The following is a 26,725-nucleotide window of genomic DNA, read 5'->3' on the forward strand; positions in this document are numbered from 1 at the left end:
ATTATAGTTAGTGGTTGAAGCTCTTGCCTCTTACCATTGTGGCTCTGGTTCGATTTGTAATTTTACACATCATCCTTGTGTCAATATAGTCTATACTGATTTTATCTAGATGTCTTCCTCAAAATTATGTTTACTTTAATTACTTTAGTTCGCATATTACTTTAGTGATCTTAAAGATATGAAACTTTGCTTTATTATTATCTTATAAAAAAAAATATTTCAAGTTGATTTTTCTTTAAACAATTTTAACAACAATTCTGTTGACAAAAATCCTGCTAGTATCAAAACTGCTAATACTTTTACAAAAAACAAAAGTGGTGTTTTTACAAATAAGATAAAGATTGGGAAAATCTTATTCAAATAATCAAATTAACATATGTAATTCTGTAATTAACAAGAATATTTTATACATGTTATATATTCCTGGATTTTTATAGGAATAAAAAAAAAAAAAGTTGTGATGTAAATCAATTTGTTGTTTTATTTCTTTGTTCTTTGATGTTCAATTATTCTCTTTCTTATTGTTTTATGTTACTTTTTGGAAAAAATTTCTCTGAAAAGGACTTATAGAATCATTGATGCTAGAATTAGTGTTTAAAATAATGGGGAGGAGGAGCATTCGATATTAATAAGGGATAATACTGTTCACCTCATTTCCTGCCCCCCCCCCCCTCCAAAACTGACACGCCCCTGTATGATCATGCTCAGTGGAGATACAGATTCCCTTTTCAGTAAACAGAAGTATTGAACCAGATCCAGATGGAAAACGGTAAAACACTTGCGGGATCCACTGATCTCTATTATATATAGGTCAGTGGCGGGATCCCATATGCGGCTACATATTTAGTCCTTGTGATGTCCTCTTTCGGCCACCGTCGATATTGCCCGTGACGTCAATCATCCGGGAACTTTTTTGATCAAAGATGGCGCAGTTTATGGAGATTGAAGAGTTGTGCAAAACCTGGGAGAAAACGGGCCGTAATGAGTTGTAAGTTTCATCAATTGAAGAACTTTTCAACCCTGTTTATAGCTGTAAAAGCCAAGACGAATCTGGCTCGAAAATGTGTGTTTACGGAGAGGTTATTTCATTAAAAAGAGGTTTTTCATCTGGAAGCCGAAATGTAGTTTCACGTCGACGGATCTTGTTCAGCTTTCTCACGTCGGTGGTTTGGTGGGGAGGTCGAGGTCGCAGCAGCGGTATTACGTGAGTACGGCCGGCTGTTGTCCATTCACTATGAACGGCAGGCAGCACATGCAGCATCGTTGGAGGAAAGTTACCAATCGAGAGATAGCTTCCCACCACTCAAGCTAGGGAAGCTAGAAAGATTCATCTAGAAAATGGAGTCGAGAAAAAGTCGGTCGACATGGCGAGCAATAGCAGAAAAAAAGGTTGCAACGAAAAGAAGAAGGGCTTGTTTTTCGTCCAAGCATGTCAAGAAGAGCAAGCCAAGCTAAGCTTCATCGTCGTCCATTACATCTACATGCCATGAACCACCAAGCCACGCATCACGCTCACTGACCACCAAGAAAAACCAGCAGGTGGAATGAATCCAGCGCAACAAAGATCAAGAGTGGTTCTCCAATTGGCACTTTCCTGTCAGTGCCGTCAAATCTGCTAAGTTAGATCAAGAAGGAAAGCAGCAAATCCGGAGATGCAAGCAAATTCTTCAGTTTCTGACTACGTTCCAGATGATGAGATCCTGCAGCATTGGTTGTATGTATGGCACGATATCATTATCATCATGTCGATATCGTTATCGTCATGCAAGACCAGCAAGTTTACCCCCATCAACAAGGCAGATGACACCTTGTATCAGCATCAGCTAGTTGTCTCCACCAAATATTGACTATGAACTCAAAACAAATGACAAGTAGGCATATCTAGCCTACCACCAATACCACATTGATGCTTGCCATTTTCACACGTACTCCACTAGACAGAGGAATCCAAGGATGGCCGATGAACACCAACACAACAGACCACATCTGCAACAGTTCTACCATGAACAATCAAATTTTTGTGTTGGAAGTCAGCGTACACTTCACCAGGAACACTAAAAAGTTAAAAGTTGGCTCAACATACTCATACTGACACATCAAGCTTCAGCTTTTGTCAATATTCTTCTTCAGTGAAAATTATTTCACCCCAAACCTCTGCAAGGACGAGATGAAGAGATACATCCATGACTCTGAGTCTGATGTTTGAAATCTGTGAAACTTGTTGTTGCCTATCCTGCATGTTCCAGAATTTCAACCCAACTGAGCTTTGTCAACTGAGATTGTACCCAACTTTAAAACACAGCACCCCCACACTTCCTGTTTTGTGCATTCAGCTCGTTTCCACATTGTCAGATAATCTGCATTACAGCTCGCTTAGCACATTCCATGGATGATCCCCCCACCCCCGCTCCCCCTTCAAGATTTTCGGCTTACCCTCTCTTTCAAAATGAGGTCAAAGATCATTCCTGAGCATCGTTGCCCTGGCACACCGTACCAATTTATCATCATTCACTCTTGATAAAAGCAAGAACATTTTATTTGGAAACTCAAATGGAAACTCCACAAGATTCAACCAACCTCAGACATTGTACATGTTGGTTGGAAGATCTCATCAGCTTCACTACATGCATCATTATGTTGACCTTAAAAGTAATGAATTACTTTGTTGTCATCGTTGTTTTTCCCACCCTAAACAAAAAGTAATGAAAAGAAGTCATTCACTCTTCAGAGATGAACTCAATGACACTGTGCATCTTCAGAATGCAATGCTCCAACTCATAATGACTAACATCTTAAGTTTGTAATGAAATGAGTGAACCGTTCCGCTCTTCTTGCAATTTGGACGTACTTTGTTTTCTCCATGAATCGGGAAGAAACCTGTCTTCGATGTCGATAGTACCAACAACCGTCGGGACATAAAAATGTGATGTTTCTTTCATTTTCACTTTCATTTTGTGGGAATTGTTTGAATGGGCAATTGAATCTCACAGCTACACTGATACTAATGCGAGGTACATGATCTGTGTTCGTGTCAGTTTGACCATGACAGAAAACACATGATTATGGATACTGGATATTTCTTTACAGCTCAAATGTTCAATGTGTCAACAAGGCAACGTCATGTGAAACATGAATGCAAAACAACTGCAAAGTGGTGTCTAATGTGATTATGAATTCTGAGGGAAACCAGCGAAACAATCAAAGAACAAACAAATTTGCTAATATTTTTAAGTGACTGAGACACACTGAAAGTAGTGCCTATTTTTGTGTGTGACAATTTTGGCTATTTGTGTGTGTTCCAACATTCAAAAGGTTGCAAAAACTAACTTGAGTTTAATTTTGCTAAAATTGAAATATTACATAAGGCAAAGGGCAAAGAGGCCAAAAGGCAAAAGAGTCCAAAAGGCAACTTCTAAGTACATATTCAACCTTAGTTTTGTTTTGGAATAGGCCATTGTTTATCAATGGTTTAATCAAAATTATGCTGGCAGGTACGTTTTGTGTAAAATGTGAAGAGGGATCACAAAGCCGTCTTTCAAATTTTACTTTGCAGTTGTTTCATGTTTGACCTGTAGCGTCTGTGATTTTCTCAGTTTGCATGGTTTGTTGAATCAACCCCAAAAAATGTTTTCTGTTGTCATAAGTACTTCGGTACAATGAGAAGGGTTTTTCCCAGTTTTTTTTTGTTTTTTTTTATAAATTGGAGGCTAGGCTTAAGTTTTAAGTTTGCCCTGGGCATGCTGAACTGAAACAAGGTCTTCGGATGGTTTAGTTGATGTTTAGTTTTAGAAGCTGAACTGTTGTAAGCTGGATCATTTAAAGGCAGTGGACACTATTGGTAATTACTCAAAATAATTATCAGCAAAAAACCTCACTTGGTAATGAGTAATGAGGAGAGGTTGATAGAATAAAACATTGTGAGATACAGCTCCCTCTGAAGTGACGTAGTTTTCAAGGAAGAAGTAATTTTCCACAAATTTGATTTCGAGACCTCAAGTTTAGAATTTGAGGTCTCGAAATCAACCATCTGAAAGCACACAACTTCGTGTGACAAGGGTGTTTTTTATTTCATTATCGCGCAACTTCGACGACCAATTTAGCTCAAATTTTCACAGGTTTGTTATTTTATGCATATGTTGAGCTACACCAAGTGAGAAGACTGGTCTTTGACAGTTATCAATAGTGTCCAGTGTACAAAATTAATATCAGTTGCTTATCACTGAGTCAGACATTTAAATCTTGTTCAAACAACTTGATGTGGAGTGACATAGGAGAGGTCAGAGGATATGGGGGATTTGGGCCATTAGCTGGCAAAAATGCATATTCTGTAAATTATATACTATCAAGTTTAACGTGATTCTTATAAAACAAAACAAACAAATTCTTAGAATTATGTGTTTATGTTTTTTAAGACTTTTTGTATGATGGAAACTTTAAAACTGGTTGTACAAGTTGTTAAAGGCACTGGACACTATTGGTAATTACTCACAATAATTGTTAGCATAAAAACGTACTTGGTAACAAGCAATGGAGAGCTGTTGATAGTATGAAACATTGTGAGAAACGGCTCCATCTGAAGTAAAGTAGTTTTCGAGTAAGAAGTAATTTTCCACTAAATTATTTAAATTGGATTTTGAGACCTCAGAATTAGATTTTGAGGTCTCGAAATCAAGCATCTGAAAGCACACAATTTCGTGCGGCAAGGGTGTTTTTTCTTCCATTATTATCTCGCAATTTCGACGACCAATTTAGTTCAAATTTTCACAGGTTTGTTATTTGGTGCATATGTTTAGATGCACCAAGTGAGAAAACTGGTCTTTGCTATTACCAAAGGTGTCCAGTGTCTTAAACCATTCTCACTAATACATGTGAAAACCTTACAAAAACTTCTTTGTTTAAAAAGTAACCCTTTTTTTAAATCTAGAATGTTTTATATTCATTTTTTTTCTAATCAAGCTTTGTTTTTTCAGTGGATTTACATGTGAATGTATAATAAGTGAACAATTTGGACACCCATTTTTAGATTTCCAGTAAATTTTGACATCCTTTTACCAAAACCTGAATAAAACCTTACACTTTAGTTTCATCTTCCAGAGGGCAAAGCCATAGTATGCAAAAGGCACCTCCATCTTGGCCTGAAAGTTGAGACTTTGTATAGGATGTAGCTGTTATTTAAATTTGTAAATTATGTGCTTATTTTATCATTTTAATGAGGGTACTGTAATTATGATTTTTATTATCATAAAAATCAGGTTATAAGCCTGCTCATTATTATGTTTCCTTTAAATTATTTGTTAATATTTGTTAGAACTGTAAAAATCAAACTAAGACGGATCTAATGCAGAAGTCCTAATCTCCATTTGATAATGCTGTTTTGCAGTAGTGCTTAAGCAAGTTGTTTCCTCTGCAAAACTATACCTTGCATGTTTTGGTTTGTTTTTTTTTGGGGGGGGGGGCTCATATCATGATTCTGGTTACCATAATTATTCTCTACTAAGCAGTTGTTTGTGTTCAAAAGCTTTATGAGGTGGGGCACACAAGTTACAGAGTTTGTCTCTATGTCAGGGCTTCCGCTTTTGACTAGACCTCTGGGTGTCAAAGCTAAACTATCATGTCTGGGCTGTGGCTGTGTCTAGACCAATGTGTGTGCCATTGCTGCACATCATTTCAAGGTTTTGGCAGTGGCTTTGAATGCAAAAGCTGCATCTTTACAGGGCTTTTGCTCTGGCTTTGGCTGGACAATGTAGTGTTTGTGCAAATTTGGCATACTTTCAAGGATGTGGCTTTGACTAGACCACTCTGTCAATGCTACATCCTTACATGGCTATGGCTTTGACTAGACCATTGTGTGCCAATGCTTCCTCCTTGCAGGGCTTTGGTTATGGTTTTGACTACACAACTGTCTGTCAATGCTGCATCCTTACATGACAGTGGCTGTGGCTTCAACTGGACCACTGTGTGCCAATGCAGGGCTTTGGCTATGACTTTGACTAGAATACTCTCTGCCAATGCTGCATTACTGCTGCTATAGCAAACAGCCACAGTAAGCCAAAGTCGATGGAACCACAACTCCTTTGAGTGACTTACAAGGTCTAACAAAATCCAAAACCATACCAAACATAACGCTGTTGACTCTGATGATTGTAAGCAAGCCGAATACCACGTAAAGCATTCATATTTTACTTGTGAAGTCTTCAGTCCAGTGGAATCAAACAAAATGCATTTGCGGTTGGATTTTAATGGTTTTTGGGGGTGTTATGATTTAATTAAGAATGGGCACTAGAAGCACATTTGTCTTGTGAAGCGCAACCCACACTAGCAACTGTGAAGTACAAAATAAGCCAATGCTTTGTAACATGATACATGAAACTTGGAAATTCTTCTATGAGTTGGGAGCATCCTGCAAGTAGGTGAGGTTTGTGGTAGCACCATGTATATCTGTTTTTTGAGTATTTGTTCTGAAAAGAACCAATGGTTGACAATACGCAATTTCAAGCAGTATGCTTTTAATCGTCTTTAGGAGAAAGAGATTTACACATGGTGTTACTGTAAAACGCACCTTATTTTCACCCTACAAAGTTTCAAACTGCAAGTTTACAAACATACTAGCCTCTGTGTTGTTGGTCAATAGGCTTTCTGAGATGTGACATTAAAGCCATTGGACACTTTCTGTAAACAGTATTGTCCAAAGCCCACACTTCGTGTATCACAACTTCTATATAAAATTAAAAACCTGTGAAAATTTAGGCTCAATCGGTCATCGGAGTCGTGAGAAAATAACTTAAAAACTCACCCTTGTTTCCTCATGTTTCGCCGTGTCATGACATGTGTTTAAAACAATTCTGTAATTCTCGATATCAAGAGTTGATATGGTTTTAATGTTTTTTCAAAAAGTAAAGCATTTCATGGAATAATATTTCAAGAGAAGTATTTCACCATTGCCTTCTGTAAACCCTATGAGTTATTTGTAAATCTGTGAACTTTTAATTTTGTTTCTGTACCAAAAGTGTGTTATGGCTTTAACTTGATGCTATAATCAGGACTCATATAGAAGCTTTTCCCCTTATCTAGAAACTCTTTTTTTTTTCTTCTTTTTTTTCAGTATCTTTTAAGAAAATACTTTGGACTTGTCGAGTGAGAAAAAAAAATGCAAATTTTTCAGCATGTAAAAATATCCTGAATTCCGAAATCAGCTGTTGTATATTTTAGGTTTTCTGGTATAATTTTCTCAAATATGACTTTCTTTTCAGAGGGAAATATTTCACAGGAAAAAACTGGTTTTAGTTTGAACTTCATAATCAGTAAGCTTTCTGACTAAAATTAAACAATTAAGTTTTTCCTTTATCCTGTATAATACCTTTTAATTATAGTTAAATAAAGTTATCCTGTACTGTAAATTACCTTTTAATTATAGTTACATAGAGTTAACTTGCACATGTATCACTCTTATGTGTATCAATGCCCCTTGGTTATTGCCTTGGTGCCCTTTGAAATGTTCCAGTACAAATGTGCCTGTCTTTCATATATTATAACGCCTAAAGCCCGGTTCATACTTGCTGCGAATGTGAATGCGAAGCGAAATTGAAGTGAACTTGACGCCACACCACAACCCTCCTTTCGCAGCGATACTCGCAAGTGAGTTGAGGTCAACTCAACTCAATGCGAATTTCGTTGCGAATTTGTGACGTCAACATTCGTATAGCATTCGCATTCGCAGGAAGTATGAACCGGGCTTTACTCATTTATTTACCATAAAGATTTCAGTATATTTTTAAACAACATGTATGATGATTCGAATAAATAGTTTTAAAAAATGAACAGTGCGTTTGTGACTGATCGCTTATTTGAAAATTAACTATGTTTACCTGGCATCTATTAATTTGTACAATAAATTATAATACTTTTCACTCTATTATCTTCCCCCACACTGCATAAGTTGCAATCTAAATCAAATTATTACCACTTGGTTCAATTTAAGTGGTAGGCCTACAGCGGAACTCTGTGCTTTTGTCCCAAGAATTATGTGCTTTACATGGCTTTACAAGCGCAGAATTCTGCGGTAAACAGTGTCATTTTATTAGACCCTGCTCTCTCTTATTATCCTGATTCTTGAAGCATATTTTACCTTTTGAAATTATTTTCAAATGGGAACCTTTGTACATAATTGTTTTTACAAATACATTGTTTTCCTTTATATGTGTTTTCCTTTTTAGTTTAAAGCAGTGTCGCTCTCAGATTGCCCTGGCAACGAATGATGGCATCGTATCAGCTGACTCTCAAGGTAAACCAACTTCCTCTAAACTCTCACTGCGTTCTCCTTGACAGTTGTCCACTGGCCAAATGCTAGTTAAAATACCTGAGGAACAGTCAAAATTCACAATCCAAGTGATTCGACTGGCTAGTTCACCAGTGTTGGAAAGCATTGAATATAAGGTCATTGTCAGGTTGTTTGTATTTCTTAAAATTGCTTTTGCCTAATTTGGTACCAATTTTATTGATCAAGAGTGGTATCCAAAGTAATTATCTGGCAATTGTGGGTGGATTTTGATTCATTTTTTCAAACTTATACACATTTTTTACTTGAGGACTTTTTGGTTGATATGAGAATAATATTGCAATACTGAGCTGACGATTTTATTTGAAAAATTGACTCGCCATGCAAGTCTCAGACAGAAGAAAAGTTAAGGTCAAACCCTAGCAGGTTGATATCGACAGTGGATGAAAATGAGTTCTGTTATTTAATGTACCCCAGTCACATTGTTGTTAACATAGTGCTCACTGATTATTTTACAGGATTACGAGATGCTTTGTATGGCATCATTTGGCAGTGCCTCAAAGGGGCATTCAAACCGGACGTCGCAACAGCAGCTCTCGCTGATGTTTCTGTAAGTTATTCTCCAATCGGCTTTAAAAAACCCAACCACCCCAAAATTTGCTTTTTTAATATTGAATAGCTTCATAATATAATCTGTACACTGAAGAACAAAGTAATGCCTCAAATGAACCAGATATCTCCAACATTAGGGGTTTTCAATAGCTTTTCCTTTTTAAAAAAGCACTTTCTAGTTTAATCAGGAAATAAATGAGTGCTCTTGGGCAGCTGGGTGTTTCATCTTATTTGTTTGTAAATGATTATGTATATTTTGTTTAAACAAAAACTGAATTTTGATTTTCATTTCTCAAGACCAATTCGTCCAAGTTTGAAACAAAATCTAAATTGTTGTTTACATTGATTACTCAGAATGGCCCCCCGCTGAGCAGCCATTAGCAGAGTTTTTATTTCATAAACACTTTCGAGAAAGACTGCTAGGGTCGACGCGTCAGGCTACTAACAATTTTTTGCATTTATAACCTTGGGTGTTATGGTTGGTAAGTTATTTGCAACAGCTGATTCTACTTTCTCATAAACACTTTATATTATTTTGTATGTTTTTTGTTTATGCAGCACATGCACGCCGGCATTGGTTCCCTTATAGCAGACACATTCAGCATCATTGGTACGTAAACAAATTTCCATGCACTAATCAGGCACTTCTTTGAAAGGGTAAAATGGCAATAAAGGCACTGGACACTAGTTTTCTCAATTTGTGTATCCCAATATATGCATAAAAAATAAATCCATGAAAATGTTTCATCAGTTGGTCATTGTAGTTTTAAGAAAATAATGGGGGGAAAAAAACTTGTTGCACATATTTGTGTGCTCTCAGATGCCCAGACCTAAAGTGTTTTATTATTTGAGTGATAAATTACCTTTCTCAAAAACTACATTTCTTCAGAGGGAGCCGTTTTATCACAATGTTTTATACCATCATCAACAGCTCTCCATTGCTCGTTACCCAGTAAGTTTTTATGCTAACAATTATTTTGGGTAATTACCAATAGTGTCCAGCACCTTCAAAGAGGGGCTCCAAGGTCATTTAATTATACTGGTTAAAAGCCTTCTTACCCTGATGTGAGTTTATTGTATGAAGCCAAGAAGGCCCCGCAAAGAGTCTTGTACCATTATTACCCCTGTTTATTAGGCCCTAAACATTCCCGAAACCATATCAACTCCTTAGGAAGATGCAGCACCAGCAGTGTACACAAGTTGCTGATACATGCTAATTAAACTGTTTAGATGATACAATTGGTGTCACTAGCCATTGTGTGGCCAGACTGTCTAGCTCATATGGACTGCTCACCAGGCAGCTGTGATAAACACAGTCACTGGTGATGTAGTCAGCTGTTTGGAGGGCAGCTCCGCACTCACAGGCTGGACTTGCACCCAAGCCCATCTTGAACATGTTTGTTAATTATAACATCAACATCCCTTCAGGTACCCATTTACCCTGGTCAGTTTCCCTTGTGGTGTATTACTTGAAGTGTTTTTGTTCTCCTGGTTTAAAATGGTTTTTTTGTGTGTTTATTTTGCAGATATTGAAACAGTGTGTCTGGAGACCAAATCAGAGAGGGAGATTCTATTTGAGTTGTTGAAGCTGTGTGTTGTAAGTTGTTAGAAATATTTTTATTCAAATACATTGAAGACTGTTTAATGAATTTAAATCAACAACTTTAGTATTTAAAGGGAGGGTATATTTTTGGAAATTACTACAAATGTTACTGACCATAAAAAACTTACTTAGTAAGAAGCACTGCAGCTGTTGATAACGGAAAACATTTTGAGAAAGGATTCCCTTCTGAGGAACGAATGTAGTTGCAGAGAGAGGGATTCAAGAAATGTTCTATCCAAGTAACGTTTCATTTAAAAACGTTTCTCAGATTGTGAATTCAAATTGCGGATTATTCTTTCTGCATGAACAAAACCGTTCCAGATTTTTAGAAGTGGCTACTGCAAAAGTTCTGCAGGGTAAACAGAGCCATGAAATTTGGTCTGGGATTCTTTGTTATTTTACACTCTGTCTCACTGACTTGTGACGCTTTTTCCTTTCTTTTTGATCCTCAGAAAAGTTTTCTAAGTGGGTCCATGCTGAAGGAACGCATGGAGTATGAAACACTTGAAGAAATCAAAGTCATCCAGAGCAAGCTAACCTTCAGTCAAAAATACGTACGACTTAAAACAAAGCTGTTGTAAGTACACCAAGTGAGAAGACTGGTCTTCGACAATTACCGATAGTGTCCACTGTCTTTAAGAAGCAAAGCTTATAGGCAATGGTTCCTTATGACATGCATATATGAATAACGTAGACACACTCACCTAATCTGTACTTGAATTAGTTTTTATTGTTATTATTATCCATAGCTACAAGCAGCAGAAGTTCAACCTCCTACGTGAAGAGAGTGAAGGTTACAGCAAACTAGGGGCGGAGCTAGCTCAGCTTTCATGTGGGACCCAAAGCAATCATGAACAGCTACTAGAAAGTATCAAATCACTTATAGGTATGGACAATTCCCTATCTCTTTTAGACAAATAATATCAGACAAAGTGGTTGCAGACAGTAAGCATTTTTTTTCTTCAGAGATTTCATTTCGGAGGGAATTATTTTACTAAAAAAATGGTTGTACCTACAGTATGGTACCTTCAAGACCTAAATGGACTTATTTACAAATCAAAACAGTGGGTTATTTACTAGTTGATGATGTTATTTTTGGTAATTGAATGTTAACAGGTTAACCAACCTACATTGTACATTGGCTTCCTATCTCTCAAAGAATTAATCTTCAAAATTATGATCCTGATGGATTAAGTGTACCATAAACGAGCTCCTGGATATATCACGGGCATGCTCAAATTGAGATCTCAACAAAGACTCTTGCTCCATTTTTGTTGTGCCAAGAACTAGCTATTAAACTTTTGCAGAGAGACCGTTCTCCGTATATGGCCCCAAAGTGTCGAATAAGCTTCCTGTACAAATTAGAATCGCACCTCACTCACCTCATTCCAGACAATCCTTAAGGCTCACCTGTTCCAGCAGGCTTTCAAACTGTTCAACTGTGCCTCTATAAATGACTTTTGATTCATTCATTCATTCATTCATTCATTAATTGTCGACAGGTTGCTTTGATCTGGATCCTAACCGTGTCCTGGACATCATCCTGGAGGCGTTTGAATGTTCCCCACAGATGGACCAACTGTTTGTACCGTTACTACAGAACTACATGTGTGAACCGCTGACTATATGCCACGTTCTGGGCTTCAAGTTTCACTTCTACAAGGTAAGTCATTGATGTTACATGAGACTGAAATTATCCCTAAAATAGTCTCCCGTTTTGATATGATGAGGTTCAGTTTTCTTTATTGCTTTTGCACACAGGGGACATGACGAAAGTATGATAAAAGCCAGTGGTGCCCTAATTACATAAAGCTGTTAAGCATAAACACAGGCTAATCCTAGAAAAAAATGTTCCTCGTCTGAACTGTTCCCATGTTCATTTTGTCAATAGGAAGAAAACATTGCAACACCAGATTCTCTTCAGAAAGTAGCTGCGTTGCTTCTACAACATGAACTAGTGGACTTGGATGACCTGTACCCACATGTAAGTATATTTTGTACATTTGGCGCAATTCCCCACAGGCAAAATTAATTTGTTGTTCATTTATGTTTTGCACCAACTCTTGCTTGATTGACCCCTTGCACTGACCTCACACCTTGCACTGACTTCATACGTGCCCATGCTCTGCCAATTTTGGGGAGTCAAATTGCAGCGCAAATATGTGATGCCTGTTTAATCTCATGTAGCACCTAAAATAGACCCTGCACAGTAACACAGGAGAGAATCTGACTGCAAAAATTGACCCAACCAATATTTATTGAGTTAAAGATAGATTTGGGTACCAGGTAGATTGGTGTACCTGAAGAGAGGCGAGAGGATGGGAGTAGGGGGTCGTGGGGGTGGCAGTGATGAAGGATAAGTGTCATTTTTGGGGATATGATCTTGGATGAATTGGGTCAATAGAGAAAAATAGAAACTACAGTATCCGAAAAAGGAAACATTTATATTACCAGCTAGGAAGGGATTCAAACCCACACTTTCAGACTCCCAGAGATCAAGTTGGGTGGTGATTCTCTACAGATAATCAGGAAATTTGCTGAAGTTATTTGTGTATTTTGTTTCTGTCCAGTTGATGCCATCAGACACAGATATCATGCAAACCTACAAAAAGTCCATCACAGAGGCTCGTCAGTTTGCTCGTAAGATGACCATTGTCCTGCTGTCTGATCGAGAGAAAGAAGAAGAGCAAGCGGAGAAAGATAAAGAGAACAAAGATGAAAGGGTGCGTACTTGTCATCATTCAAGTGCCATCTCAAGACCCATCTTTTCAATCTTTTGTTATAAAGACACTGGACACCTCCAAGATTTTTCTTAGTTTGCATGAATCCTCTCTGATCTCAGTCGTAAATATTTATTTGTGATTGAATAAGAAAAAAAAACTCAGTTGCCTTTGAAACTGCGACCGATGGATTACGTATCGGGGCTGTACCAACTGAGCTGTCTAGGCGTAATGTTGGCTGTCTCCCTAAAAAAAGTTGCATCCCCCTGCTGCTTCCTAGGTTGAATTATAAACTTGGGTGTGGTCCCTGGCTATACCAAAGCAACCAGCTTTCCCTGACACTGCAGAAAGTTTTCTGAAAATAAGCCAGTCTTTCCATGCTCTCTGATGAAGGACTCTGAAAATCTCCACGATTATGTAAAATTTGTCCGTATAATGTGGAATGTAGTTCTAAATATCTCCCTGACTGCGATGTGCATAAGGTCTATAGGTTTGTCTTGGAGTAGGACTTGTAAGGTTGGCAGTGACATGGTGATATTAAACGCCGTGTCTCTACCTTGGGTTTTGTGACTTTAAAGAGAAACAGTGATTAAACGACTCTTTTTTCTAACTCGTTTTCAGGCTCTAGATAATCAGAAGATTGGTTTGATTGAAGCAATGCTGAGGATCGGTGATTGGTCTCATGCTAAGCAACTCATTGACCGCTTACCACACTTCAGTGCTGTGTCTCATGCCCCAGTAGCTAAAGCACTCTGTGATCTCGTCGGATCTATGATTCAACCTCTCTACAAAGAGTGAGTTGTTGTCGTTGTTGTTGTTTTTTGTGTTTTTTTATTAGACCTTATCACTGTTGATGCCAAAACTTGTATAGAATTGGTCATCAATTTACACTTCAAAATATGGATGTTAATTTGTTAATTTCTATCACAAGAAAAAATAATTTCAGGTTGGTTTCTTTCCTTGCCTTTTCACCTCCAATTCGGTTCCCAGTCTACATCAGTGGGTTTTCCCCTATTGGGGTTTCCCTCCCACATCTAAAGCTGATTATTTCTTGTTTCCTATTCTGCTGTTGGATGTGTAACCAAACCAAATAAAAAACATTTTTAAGTATAAGAATGAAGAAGCAATTGACTATATTTTTGAGCCATTAAGCGTTGTCTTTCAGTACAACCCTTCAACGGGTTAGCGACGACAGGTATCAATACAGGCTAAACGGTTGACTAAGCTAAGACCATCTAACACCCATTTCAGACAGACGCTCCAGAGTCGCGCCGAACCAAATTCTGAATTAAGTACTTGAAAAGTTGGCGTCTGAAACAGTTTGGAGCGACTGGACACGCTAGAAGGCGAAAGATCGACTGTTGCAGTCGATCGGAACGACTCTGGAGTGCATTGGTTTCAGATGTCGATCTTGTCATGAGCCGAACCTAATGTAAATTTTATGTTAAGTTCGCCTGTCTGAAACCAAAATTTAGTTGAGTCGACCCAGAGTCGCTCCTAATCTATTTGGTTTGGTGCAACTCTGGCGCGCCTGTCTGAACCGGATGTTAGGCAGATAGCTGGCAATAACTGACTGATCTAATACTGCTGGCTAGTACTGTCTTATTACAATATCTTAAAAAGGCTAATTCAATTTGAATGACATATATTCATTTGAGGTTTTTTTCCTTTTAAGTTACGCAATGCCCAAAGGAGCAAAGAGTTCATCCGTCAATCCTCCAACCAACAGTAAATCCATCTCAGTCCCCAAGGCTCTCCTCCAGCTAAGCCCCACCTTCAGGATATGTAACTACCTGGGTCCGTACGCCGGCTCTCAGCCGGTCTTGATTTGGAAGCTGGTACGACTTGGCAAGGTGGTGCTGAATAAGAGAGCCTCGGCGCAGGAACAGGTTAAAGAACAATGGGTAAGTAGGAATGCGGTCTTTGATGTGAATTAAGCGCGGGAGTGTGAAGGGGATTCATGTGAAGAAACAGTCAATTTATTTCAGATTTGTCTGTATTTTTTGAAAGGTATTATACAGGATTGGTAGAGCTCAACAAATAGATAAAGACAGTGTTATTTTTGTGTTATTAATAACATTACAAACCTGTGAAAATTTTGGCTTAAAGCATTTTGTCAGTCAGGAGAGAGATGTGTAAACCAATTAATTTAAATACCACTTATTATTAGATGATGTTTTTGTGCAACACTTTAAATCAAACCTAGTAAGTTTATAAAAACTATAAAAATAGCAAATTAAAGTTTTAAAATCTAAATTGGTTCTCCAGGACCTTCATTTTGCCTCATTTTCATTTATTAATCTTTGTCCGTAATATTTGTCTGTGGTCATTTATTGTCTGATGTTACTGACTGTCAAAGAGGCCCTCAAGATGTTGTAGCCGCAATTCAGTTTTTAAGCAGTACTTAGGGATGAAATGTATTATTACATAATGCTGCACAGCACTGGATCCTAGCTGTTCAGCCAGTTTTGGTGCTAGTTTCTGGAGGTGGCTAACTGTGCATCATTATATCCATTGTCTCTAATGATTTGTCCATGATTTTTGTTGATCAGGAGGAGGTTTATCGCAACCTGTTATCACTGATTGAGGGCACTCTATTACCATCTATGAGTACGCTAGACAGCAATGCTTGCCTCTCAGAAGAGATGTGGAGTCTACTTAAACTCATGCCCTACAATATCAGGTACGTCTTCGCCTTAAAATCTATTCAAATCATTACTTACGGTTTGTTTATGTTTACATGTACAGTTGTTTTTTTTGTCAACTCAATCGGATGTTTTTTGATAAACCAGAAGTAAAAGCTCTGGTGTTTCTGATCATCAAATGGGGGTTCGAGTCCCTGTCTTTTCACTTATGTCCTTAAAGCAATCGCACAACATCGGTAAACAGTATTGTCCAAAGGCCCACACTTCGTGTATCACAATTTATGTATAAAATAACAAACCTGTGAAAATTTAGGCTCAATCGGTCATTGGAGTTGGGAAAAAATAACGGGAAAACCCACCCTTGTTTCCGCACGTTTCGCTGTGTCATGACATGTGTTTAAAAAAAATCTGTTATTCTCGACATCGAGAATTGATAATTGTTTTAATGTTTTCTCAAAAAGTAAAGCATTTCATGGATTAATATTTCAAGGGAAGTCTTTCACCATTACCTTCTGTAAACCCTGTAAGTTATTTATTGAACCTTTAATTTTTGTTCTGTTCAGAAAGTGTCCAATGGCTTTAAGCAAGGCAATGGCTCCGTTCCAAACATCAACCGAAATCTTGTTGGCTGAATGACTAATTTCTAAAAGGAAAGCTAGGGGACAGACCATTTTTCTGTTGCTGCCCTGTCTAAAGTCTACACATCTAAGAGAAGTGGAGTCTTGGCACTGTTAAAACGCTTCCTCGAGACACTTCTGTTCCCAGAAACTTGCTTCTGTTTTTGTTTTGTTTTGTTTTCTTGGCTAGACATTTAATTGTTTTTGTATTAGTTTTCTTGTTTAATTTGTTACCTCCCTCTGTTAGGCCCTCTGTTCTTTTATTCGTACAGTGCCTTATAAATGCTTTGTATTGTTACAAAGAGGAGTAATAACCGTATTACGCACTAAGGATGAACTTTTCTATCCCAATTGTGCATCCAGATATTGTCTGTACGGTCGTTGGAAGAACAGTACCTACGCCGTCCATCCTCCATTGATTCGAATCAAAGCAACCACTACGGATAGAGCCAAATACATCATGAAGCGACTGACTAAAGATAATGTCAAACCACTGGGACGCCAGCTGGGCAAACTGAGTCACGTCAATCCGGGAATCCTCTTTGAATATGTAAGATCTTTTTAGATTCTATCTTGATTGTCTTGGTCTAAATAATTCAGGCATGGTATTCTTTCTACTCTAGTTTGATTCCAGATTGTTTGCCCATGGAAAAAAATCAGAAAAGTTGTGATTAAATAGCCTGGAAAGTCTTTTAGTGCCTTAACCGTGTTCATACTTTTATTGAAGGACCAACTATCATGCCATAAAATATGACCAAAGATCTTACCTCTGGCTGGCACTCCCGAACAAAGATGTCAACAAAACAGAGAGACCACCAACATTGGGCTAGATAGCTCAGAATTGATAGAGCGCAAGCACGTTAATCCAACCATTCAACACTGTTAAAATATTTTGTGTTATTGTACATGAGTGTGTGCTATGAAGACGCATTCACCACATGATATCTTACTGCAGGCTGGCATAGTTTATATATCATTTAAAACCATGGAGAACATATTGAATGGTCAGAGAGTAGGAGGGTTAACTATCATAATTTCTTATTTGTTTGTTTTTCAGGTATTATCCACAATTCAGAGATATGATAACTTCATTGGACCTGTGGTGGACTCACTCAAGTACCTGACATCATTGTCTTATGATGTCCTAGCATGTATCCTTATCACTGTGCTTATCCACTAAGATCTAAAAAGATTTCCAAACATTACTAAGCACAAAAAATATGCTTAGCATAATTGCCAGCAAAATTATTATGTAAGGTAAAATGTTTATGACTGGTAAGATTTTGTTCTAGGAGGAAAAATTTGCGACAAAATATTTTCTGGCAACTGGCTTTATGAAATAGGACATGTGGTTCAATTTTAAAGTAATTTTAAGTATTAATTTATCAGAAAGAATGGAACAGAGAAAAGGTTTACAAGTGAAACACTATGCTGTGACTGGTAGACTCGTTTAATTTTTACAAAGACTTTTCGTTACTCATCAGATTAGTATGATTAGTAGTCTTCAATATAGCAAAATCAAACTTGCTTAATAAAATTAACATAAACCAAGTTGTTTTTAACAAGCTACCTGTTATTGGAATGAAATGACCTTAATTTGACCTACCTTTAGACTGTGTAATCGAAGCCCTAGCCAATCCAGAGAAGGAACGGATGAAACACGACGACACAAACCTATCTCTCTGGATACAGAGTAAGTGAAATTCTCTCAAAGAGTGCTCTTTGACAACTCAAGTATTGGCTCTTTGCATGAATCCGCCATGTGTGTGTAGCGAGCCTCGCCTTCATGCAATATTTTTATTTTATTTATGTTTCTGTTTGGATGAAAGTGTCACTACTGTAGGGAGGTTTAGCTTCACGTTACGCGAGCAAAAGCGAGAACTTGAACACCAGAAAATTGTGTCGTATCTAGGTGTCATCAACACTTTGTGCTTATTGCATGCTCACGTATATCGTGAAAAATGGTAACTTGACATATGCTTAAACTGTGAGATTTTTACAACAAAATTTCTCACATTCACGTTTGTGTTTTTGCTGGCGTAACATGCAGCTAAACCTCCCTACTACTGTGACAATACAGAGTTATATAATGCTTATTTCTATTCAACGCTGTCCCCAGTTTGAGGCTCACACACAAATGGCTTATTGTGCAAGGGGTCAATAGTTGCTTCTCATCACCAAGGAGTAAATGGCTACCTGCGAGGGTAGAGATTGTTGGTGTGAATTACTAGTAAGCAACATGTGTGCCCTTCTTACGGGTGTAGGTCCAGGGGTAATAATTGGTTGTGACACAAGCAGGAATGGAAATGGAAAAATAAAGCACTTCTGCTTACCATATCTAGTGAGGCTGAAATCAGAGTTGGATATTAGACACAGATGCGCTTTTTTTTTCAGATTCCCCGAGTTCGCCTGTGAGAAATTTATCTTTAAGCAAACTTGAAGCGCAGATTTATGCAAATTGCAGTTTTTGAGCAGCTGTATTTTTTGCAAATATTAGCTTAAAATAGCAGATAATCATACCTTTATTCATTCTGTAAATGGCACTAACTGCCCTGTAGGATGCGTAACAAAATAAATAAAATTACTAGTACTAATAATCAAAACTCATTCAGTTAGACTGACGCTTATCTTAATCACTTCCTAATATGTAGGTCTGGCCAGTTTCTGTGGGACAGTGTTCCGTAAGTACAACATTGACCTGACTGGTCTGCTACAGTATGTGACCAATCAGATGAAGGCATGTAAGAGTTATGATCTTCTGATCTTACGAGAGATTATCGTCAAGATGGCCGGGATTGAAGTCACTGAGGAGATGACACCTGATCAGCTTGATGCGCTGGCTGGAGGAGAACTGCTCAGAGCCGAGGTAGATTAAGTCTATTATTTTTCTTATTTATTTGCAGGCGCTTGACATGTTTTGGAATTGTCAAAGACCATTATCCTCACTTGGTGTATACCAACATATGCATAAAATAACAAATCTGTAGGAATTTGGGCAAAATTTGTCATCAAATTTGCAAGAAAGTAATTAATAAAAAGATAAATTTGCACAAAGTTTTGTGCTTTCAGATGCCTGAGAAAGGCCTCCAATCTTTCTTAGATTAAAATATTCTAGTGAGAAATTACCTCTTTCTCAAAAACTATGCTACTTCAGAGGGAGTCATTTATCACAACCTTTTATACTATCACCAGCTCTTGACTGCTTGTTACACCAAGTAAGTTTTCAGCTGGAGACTCGAACCGGGGTTTACAGAAATGAACAGCAGGAAAGGAAACAACTGAGCCAACCACTGGAGTCAACTTATCGTTTTCCCAGAATGTACACGATTGAATTCCTGAATTTGTATTTAAGTGTTTTGTTTTGTTTTTGTCTTTTTTAGGGCGGCTACTTTTCACAGGTCCGTAACACCAAGAAGTCGTCTCAGCGTCTTAAAGATGCTCTCCTTACAGACAGCCTGGGTGTGGCACTTTGCATGTTGATGTCTCAAGAAAGATTCCATGTGGTCTTCAAGAAAGGGATTGATGTTCACGTCAAGTTGCTCGGTCAACTCCATGACCAGGTAAGCAGAAATAAGCAGGATACCAGCCACAGGTTGTACATGTGACATGGTTGTTTGGCTGGTAAGCTTTTTCTGGTAAGCCTAATTTTGTTGTGCTTAGCAGCTTTATGAAATTGGACCCTAGGAAGAAGTTCCCTAAGAAGATGTGTTCACAATTGCATGAAGCTATAAAGCACACAACATTGCTTAGCACAGAAGGCATTTTCTTAGCAGATCAAGTTACCATGCACGACTACAGAAAAATAGCTATCTGACATTGAAATGTATCATTTTAAGATCAACTAAAAAAAAATTGAGTGGTGCACTTTTCATTCCGTTCTTTGAGAATAAAAAGAAGAAATCTTGCACTATCTTTTTTTATTTTTTATTGTCAAATAATAAACCACAAGGGAAACTGACTGGGTAAGTAAATGATGTGCTGTTGAACAAAGACAAATTTACTAGAGCAGGATTTGAACCAACCACCTCCAGATGAAAATAATGGGGCTCTACCTACTGTACTAGCTGGCTAGCCCTATGTTGGTGGTCTCCCTTATTGGTAATATCTTAGGAATAAAACAAACCTCTATGTCTTCTCCTAATCATCTCTAGTGTCAAGACACGTTGGTTCAACTTGGAGGATTTCTTGCCAACCAGCTTGGTTCTGAAGACTACACCAAGCATCTACCAGCATTATCCACCATGGTGACTGAGTTTCATCTTACACCTGAGTGTGCCTTCTTTCTCTGCAGACCAATGTGTACGCATGCAATTAATGTGAGTAGAATAAAGACTAGGTCAAGATCATGGGGAAAAAGAGTGGCGACGAGGTCTTAAACAGCCACTGAAACCTGTAAACGAGGGTGCTTGCTATGTGAACCAGAAACACCGGGGTTAAACTTTCTGGGCTCTTTTACTTGCACTACCAATCCTAGTAGATGGGACCTAAAACTTAATGTCCCATCCGAAGGACGCGCCTTATTGTTAAGTGTTGCAACCTGGACTCAAATCAACACTCTGCTGATCAGGAACACCAGAGTTTAAGTATGGTGCTCTTTTAACTGCTTGACCAGAACACGCCACATCAGAAATGAAATAATTGATCTCTAGTGCTGAGAAAATTGTTCCCTAATCCCCCTGACCATCTTTAACTCCAGGGGTTTATAGAAGGTCGAAAAAAACGCACTCCTAAAATTTTGATCTTAATTTTAGACCTTTTTGTCTGCAATGTCTCTTACTCAGATTTGCTGTTGTTTTGGTTTTAGTTTTGGTCATAATAATGTTTATTTAGAAATAATGTGTATAATCAATTACATTTCCTGTTGTCAGAGCATTTATTTTTCACAAATATAACAAAAATATCATAAGTAAATATCGTTTTTGTTTCTACAGTCTAAATTTGATGAGTTTCGTAAGCTTGATCGGTCAGCCAATAGCAGCCAGAAGCTATCTAGTCAACAGAAGATGCAGTGTTACGTCAAGGCAGTTCAGACTGTCCTCAGCTCGCTGGTTGACAGTGTTAGAGAGCTACATATTCCCAAAGTATGGGATGATATCAGGTGAGTCTCTGGGTTTGCTCTTCGTTTGTAAGTGATTAGCTTGTCGCTTCACTACTGGTCAGATTTCATTCCTTATTTGGAAAATTGGGATGCTTTTCTACTTTGAAGTAGCCAGCGGAACCAGTTGCCATTTATCACAAATCCATATTTTATATTAAATAGAGATGCCTTTCAACACTGAATTTGCCAGTTGGACCACTTCAGCTTATTCTTTCACTTTGCTATCTGTTTTTTCACTGGTCTATATTTTATGTTAAATTGGGATGCTTTTCAAAAATAAACTAGCTAGCTGGACCACTTGGAGAAAATTATGACTGGTTGTCAGACGTTTTATTTGGCCAGTATACCTCACTGTGCTGAGTATTTTTTCACTCCGTTTCATCTTCAACAAATCTATAACCCTAACACCCCAAACCCTTGGAGAAAAAAAACAGGCATATTACTTGGGTGGGATTCGAACCCACTCCCTTTGCCATTCTAGAGCAGGTGTCTAACCAATAAGACCACTGATATTACCCTGTAGCTAAACTTTTCTTGTTGTTGTTTTTTTCCGCTTGTAGTCCCCAGTTTTACTGCACCTTCTGGACACTGTCCATGTACGATCTGTACGTTCCTGACATGAGCTATGATAAAGAAGTCAATAAGATCAAACAACAGGTCAACAGTCTAGAGGACAACAAAGATATGGTGAGTCATTAGTGCCCCCTCCCCCCACTACCCCTCCCACAAAGTTCCCATGCCCCACTTCCAAGTTTGAAAGTGCTCACAAAAAGAAACAGGAAAAAAAGAGGAAATTGCATTCTTCCATAATTTAATTTAGTGAATGATTGCGTTCGGGCTTGCTACTGCAACCACAAAATGCAAAAAAACATAAGAGAATTGTGGCCCCCTGCAGCGTTCCCCTTACAAAATAAAAGCATGACCACCAGCCCAACTCCCCCCCCCCCCTCCCACCACCACTGACAAACCTCTTAGACAGTATTGTGTTGGATTAACCCCTTGGAGCTAATTTAAGCAGAATTTTGTTTTATGTTGGGTTGAGAAAGTTTGAAGAATGGTCTTAAAGTGTGCTCAAATGAACAGGGATATTTATGTTGTTAAGCACGTGATCTTGCAACTAAGATAAGTGTGCTACATGTATATAGGAACCAAGTTTTCAAATTTTTATTTTTATTGTTTGCGTAGGTATCAACAAAGCGGAAGAAGGAACGTGAACGACACAACATGATTATGGAGAAGCTACGAGATGAGCAGAAGAAACAAGTGGAGCATTGTCAACGAGTACTGGCTAGACTCAAGAGTGAATGTGATAACTGGTTCACTGCAAGTATGTTTAGCTGCCGATTTTAACAAAACTTTACGCAACTGAAAAAGTCCACTTGTACAAGATTTGTTGTGCTATTATTAACATCTAGTAAGATTTGTTGTGTTAGTGGTGCACAACTTGGGCAGTAAATGTTGCACAAGTGAAGTAATGCTGATGTGCACAGTTTTGTGAAATCAGCTGCTGGCTTATTATATTGAATGATGAGAAACCTTTAGCGCCAGGTCCAGGGCTTGAACAGGATCACTGCCAAGAGTAGTGCCAGTAAACTCATGACCTGCCAAGTCCGGATCGCTGGCCCGAAGGCCAGTGATTTGAGAATAAGGCCAGTAAACTGGTGTCTTGACAAGTCCGAAATTGCTGGCCCTCGGCCAGTGATGTTAGAATAGGGCAAGTAAACTCATGGCCAACAAGTCCAGATTGCTTGCCCAGGGCAATTTAAGTAGAGGGCCAGTAAATACTAGAGTAGAGCCAGTAAACCCAAAGCTAACAAGTTCAGTTGTCTCGTGTCTTTCAATTAAATAATTAACTTATTTGCCAAGAGCTACATCCTCTTAATATGTTTATGTCTGATTGTTCTCGTCTCTAAGGGTCCACCAAGAACGAGACGATAACTCAGTTTCTTCAGCTGTGCATCTTCCCAAGATGCTGCTTCACGGCCAGCGACGCCTTGTACTGCGCTAAGTTTGTTCTCACTGTCCACCAGCTCAAGACATCGAACTTCTCAACGTTACTTTGTTACGACAGGGTGAGTTATGATTTCAACTAAACTGCTCACAAAAAGTTGGGAAACTATTTGTTAATTAAGTATATTTGTATTAATTATTACTCTGTTTGTATTAAGTTATACATCATTGCAAAGCTGAGTTGTTCCTCTTTAAAATGGTACCACATTTGCAATGATGACATGTTGCTGAAATTGGCTACATGAATGACAATGAGGCAAAGTCACAAATCAAATGTGCCAAAATTACCGTTATCTGTACCAAACAGTCGATAGGTAATGATCAATTATCAATCCGGTCAAGCTTCAGAACCATGAATGGTTTACACAAAGATTTGCACCAGTGAGAACACAACACACAATTACCCCGTATCTCTTGAAAATCACCTTGTTTGGGTATTTGCAAGACTCATTACTGAACTTCTTGTCTCAATATAAAGTGGATTAAGATCAGTAAGTTGCCTTGCTTGCTTGAATTACAGTGTCAATTGTTTGTTCATACAGCAACAGAAAATTGCTAATTTTGGCACATTTGATTTGTGACTCTGTCTCTTTCTCACGCATGTGGCCAAGTCCAGCAAGTCCAGCAACATGTCATCATTGCAAATGTGGTACCATTTTAAAGAGGAACATCTCATCTTTGTACTGATTTATAACATAACACATTGAGAGTAATAAATAATAAAAATATACTTGATTGAACAAAGTTTCCTAACTTCTTGTGAGCAGTTTAGATGAACAGAATCACTAAAAATTCATAAGTGAAAAACAAAATTAGCTGATTCAAACAGCTGACCAACCTGAAGGACCAATGTGAGAAATGCAGTAAAATTGAAAATAGCCTGACGCTTTGACCCTTGACCCTAAAAGACCTCTGCTTGAATTTGATACACCAGGCTATTAACTATTTTTTGCATTTGTAAAAAATTCCTAGTCCAAACTTTGTTTAGATAGGAGCTGAAACAGTGGTTACATTGACATTGAAACTTGATAAATTGACATGAATTGCCCATCGTTGGCTTAGTGCTACAGTGTCATTGATAACAATTTCATATCCAAAGATAGTTGTAGCCTTTAAAGAATAACTCATTACATACAAAAACTGCATGAACTCTGTTGTAATAACAACCTCATCAGATCAATTTCATATCCATTGTCAAGTGTAAAATGCATATAAATTTAAGACAAACATAATACACAAATAGATGGTTTTCTTTAAAACTGAATGTTTCTTTTTGTGAAACGATTATTTTTGAGACCTCTCTTGATCACTAAACCCAGTTTACCAGGAGCTTCAAAAATTGAAGTTCATACAGTTTGCACAAAAGACTTTATAGTCCTGAGCCAATGCTTTGTCCCTTAATAAATTAAAATCAACATTATATAAACTACTGTGTTTGACAATATTGGACAGTGTTAAAAGATAAAAAACTATAGGCAAGGTGTGATACATAATTGATTGATTTTGTCCATACAGGTGTTCCAGGACATCACGTACACCTTAGCAAGCTGTACAGAGAATGAAGCAAGTCGTTACGGTCGCTTCCTAAGTGAAATGCTGAAGACTGTTCAGAAATGGCATAGTGACAAAGCCATCTACGAAAAGGTAAAATACAGTCAGCTGTGTTCATGAAATAGAAGTTTTCTCCAGAAAACGATCATAGCATACTGACCTAAACATCGTTTTGAAACTTATGGTTCTTTTCAGAACCACCCCAACTCATTTAGAGATTTTCATAACATGGTGTTACCAAAAACTTTACTATACCGTATTTCCACCATGCAAAGTTTCTAATACGACTGACTGGTGAACCATTTTTCCTCACTATTTGCTGTCCAGGAATGTGGGAACTACATTGGATTTGTGACTGTACTACGAGCAAGCGGGGCTGAGTCCAGCAACAAGGCCGATCAGTTAGACTATGAAAACTTCAGACATGTTTGTCATAAATGGCAGTATAAACTAACCAAGGTAAGTTTTCAATAAACACTATATGGATAATAGTTATAAATACAACAACTCTAAGTGCCTTGTCACACACGACAACTTTTGGAGGCAACCAAGGGTGGCTGCTGCAGGGCCACTTTGCTAGCACATAAGTAATTTTATGTCTTACAATACCCAAGAAAAATAGGTGAACATCCAAATGTGAATGTCTTTTCTTCTTGGAGATTGGTTGCCTGTAAATTGCCTTGTGTGACACGGACCTTAGAGAGTTCATTTCCAAAGAAATGGTCATTGGGCTTCAAACGTTGTTACCCTTGGTCACTGGACAATTGATTTCATTCATTAAACCATCACAGCTCCCTGTGCAACTTCACATACCTGAACATTTTAAACAAAAATAAAAATAGTAATAAGTTTAATATGGAAAAAATAATTAATGTTTCTTTGTATTTTTCCCTCCAGGCTGTAGTTTCCTGTCTAGAGTCAAAGGACTACACCCAGATTAGAAACACGTTGATCCTGCTAACGAAGGTAGAGCATTTAGTTCTTTCTCTCCTTAAGTTCATTAGGGTATTCCATGCACTACCAGTGCTACCAGCAACACGTCCTTCCATGCACTGCTTCTTAAAATTTCCCCGTCTTTCCTTGTTATATGCCCAAAATACTCCAGCTTCTTTCAAGAACTACTCGTATACTCTTCAGTAAAGATTTCATTGAAATTTACAATTTCCAGCGCTGCCAACTGTCCTTGAACCTGTGGAGAGTTCCCTGATAATAAAACCAATCTTTACATGTTCTGATGAAAAATTTTGAGAATCTTGTATGTTTTTCTTTGTGGCAGATTTTAATGTACTTTCCGTTGGTGCTGAATCTGAGTGTCGTCTTGGAGAAAAGAGTGGATAAGATTAGAGCGGAGGAGAAGGATAAACGACCTGACCTGTTTGCTCTCGCTATGGGGTGAGTAACGACGTGTACGGGGACGAACCTAGGTTAAATTGCAGGGGGGTGCAAGTTAGGGTTAGGGTTTGGATTAGAGCAGAGGAGAAGGATAAACGACCTGACCTGTTTGCTCTTGCTATGGGGTGAGTAACGACGTGTACGGGGACGAAACTAGGTTAAATTGCAGGGGGGTACAAGTTAGGGTTAGGGTTTGGATTAG

General features: G+C 38.1%; 1 protein-coding gene across 2 annotated transcripts in view; it reads left to right on the forward strand.

The window, feature by feature from the left end:
- The first annotated feature begins 910 nt into the window (after positions 1–910).
- Positions 911–26,725, forward strand: part of LOC117293302 (THO complex subunit 2-like) — a 34,608-nt gene continuing 8,793 nt past the window's right edge. For both annotated transcript variants that reach the window (XM_033775550.1, XM_033775551.1), the window contains exons 1-27: positions 911–988; positions 8,214–8,281; positions 8,794–8,885; positions 9,446–9,497; positions 10,414–10,484; positions 10,943–11,067; positions 11,240–11,376; positions 11,993–12,153; positions 12,382–12,474; positions 13,061–13,213; positions 13,832–14,004; positions 14,886–15,114; positions 15,763–15,893; positions 16,836–17,022; positions 17,530–17,623; positions 18,085–18,165; positions 19,124–19,338; positions 19,853–20,032; positions 20,624–20,788; positions 21,404–21,570; positions 22,131–22,257; positions 22,756–22,897; positions 23,485–23,642; positions 25,096–25,224; positions 25,459–25,590; positions 26,029–26,097; positions 26,408–26,523. In XM_033775550.1, the coding sequence (XP_033631441.1) occupies positions 924–988; positions 8,214–8,281; positions 8,794–8,885; positions 9,446–9,497; positions 10,414–10,484; positions 10,943–11,067; positions 11,240–11,376; positions 11,993–12,153; positions 12,382–12,474; positions 13,061–13,213; positions 13,832–14,004; positions 14,886–15,114; positions 15,763–15,893; positions 16,836–17,022; positions 17,530–17,623; positions 18,085–18,165; positions 19,124–19,338; positions 19,853–20,032; positions 20,624–20,788; positions 21,404–21,570; positions 22,131–22,257; positions 22,756–22,897; positions 23,485–23,642; positions 25,096–25,224; positions 25,459–25,590; positions 26,029–26,097; positions 26,408–26,523 (3,512 nt within the window). In that variant the 5' untranslated portion in view covers positions 911–923. The remainder of the gene's footprint in view (positions 989–8,213; positions 8,282–8,793; positions 8,886–9,445; positions 9,498–10,413; positions 10,485–10,942; positions 11,068–11,239; positions 11,377–11,992; positions 12,154–12,381; positions 12,475–13,060; positions 13,214–13,831; positions 14,005–14,885; positions 15,115–15,762; positions 15,894–16,835; positions 17,023–17,529; positions 17,624–18,084; positions 18,166–19,123; positions 19,339–19,852; positions 20,033–20,623; positions 20,789–21,403; positions 21,571–22,130; positions 22,258–22,755; positions 22,898–23,484; positions 23,643–25,095; positions 25,225–25,458; positions 25,591–26,028; positions 26,098–26,407; positions 26,524–26,725) is intronic.

The sequence above is a fragment of the Asterias rubens genome, chromosome 8, assembly GCF_902459465.1.
Source record: "Asterias rubens chromosome 8, eAstRub1.3, whole genome shotgun sequence".
Taxonomy (NCBI): Eukaryota; Metazoa; Echinodermata; class Asteroidea; order Forcipulatida; family Asteriidae; genus Asterias; species Asterias rubens.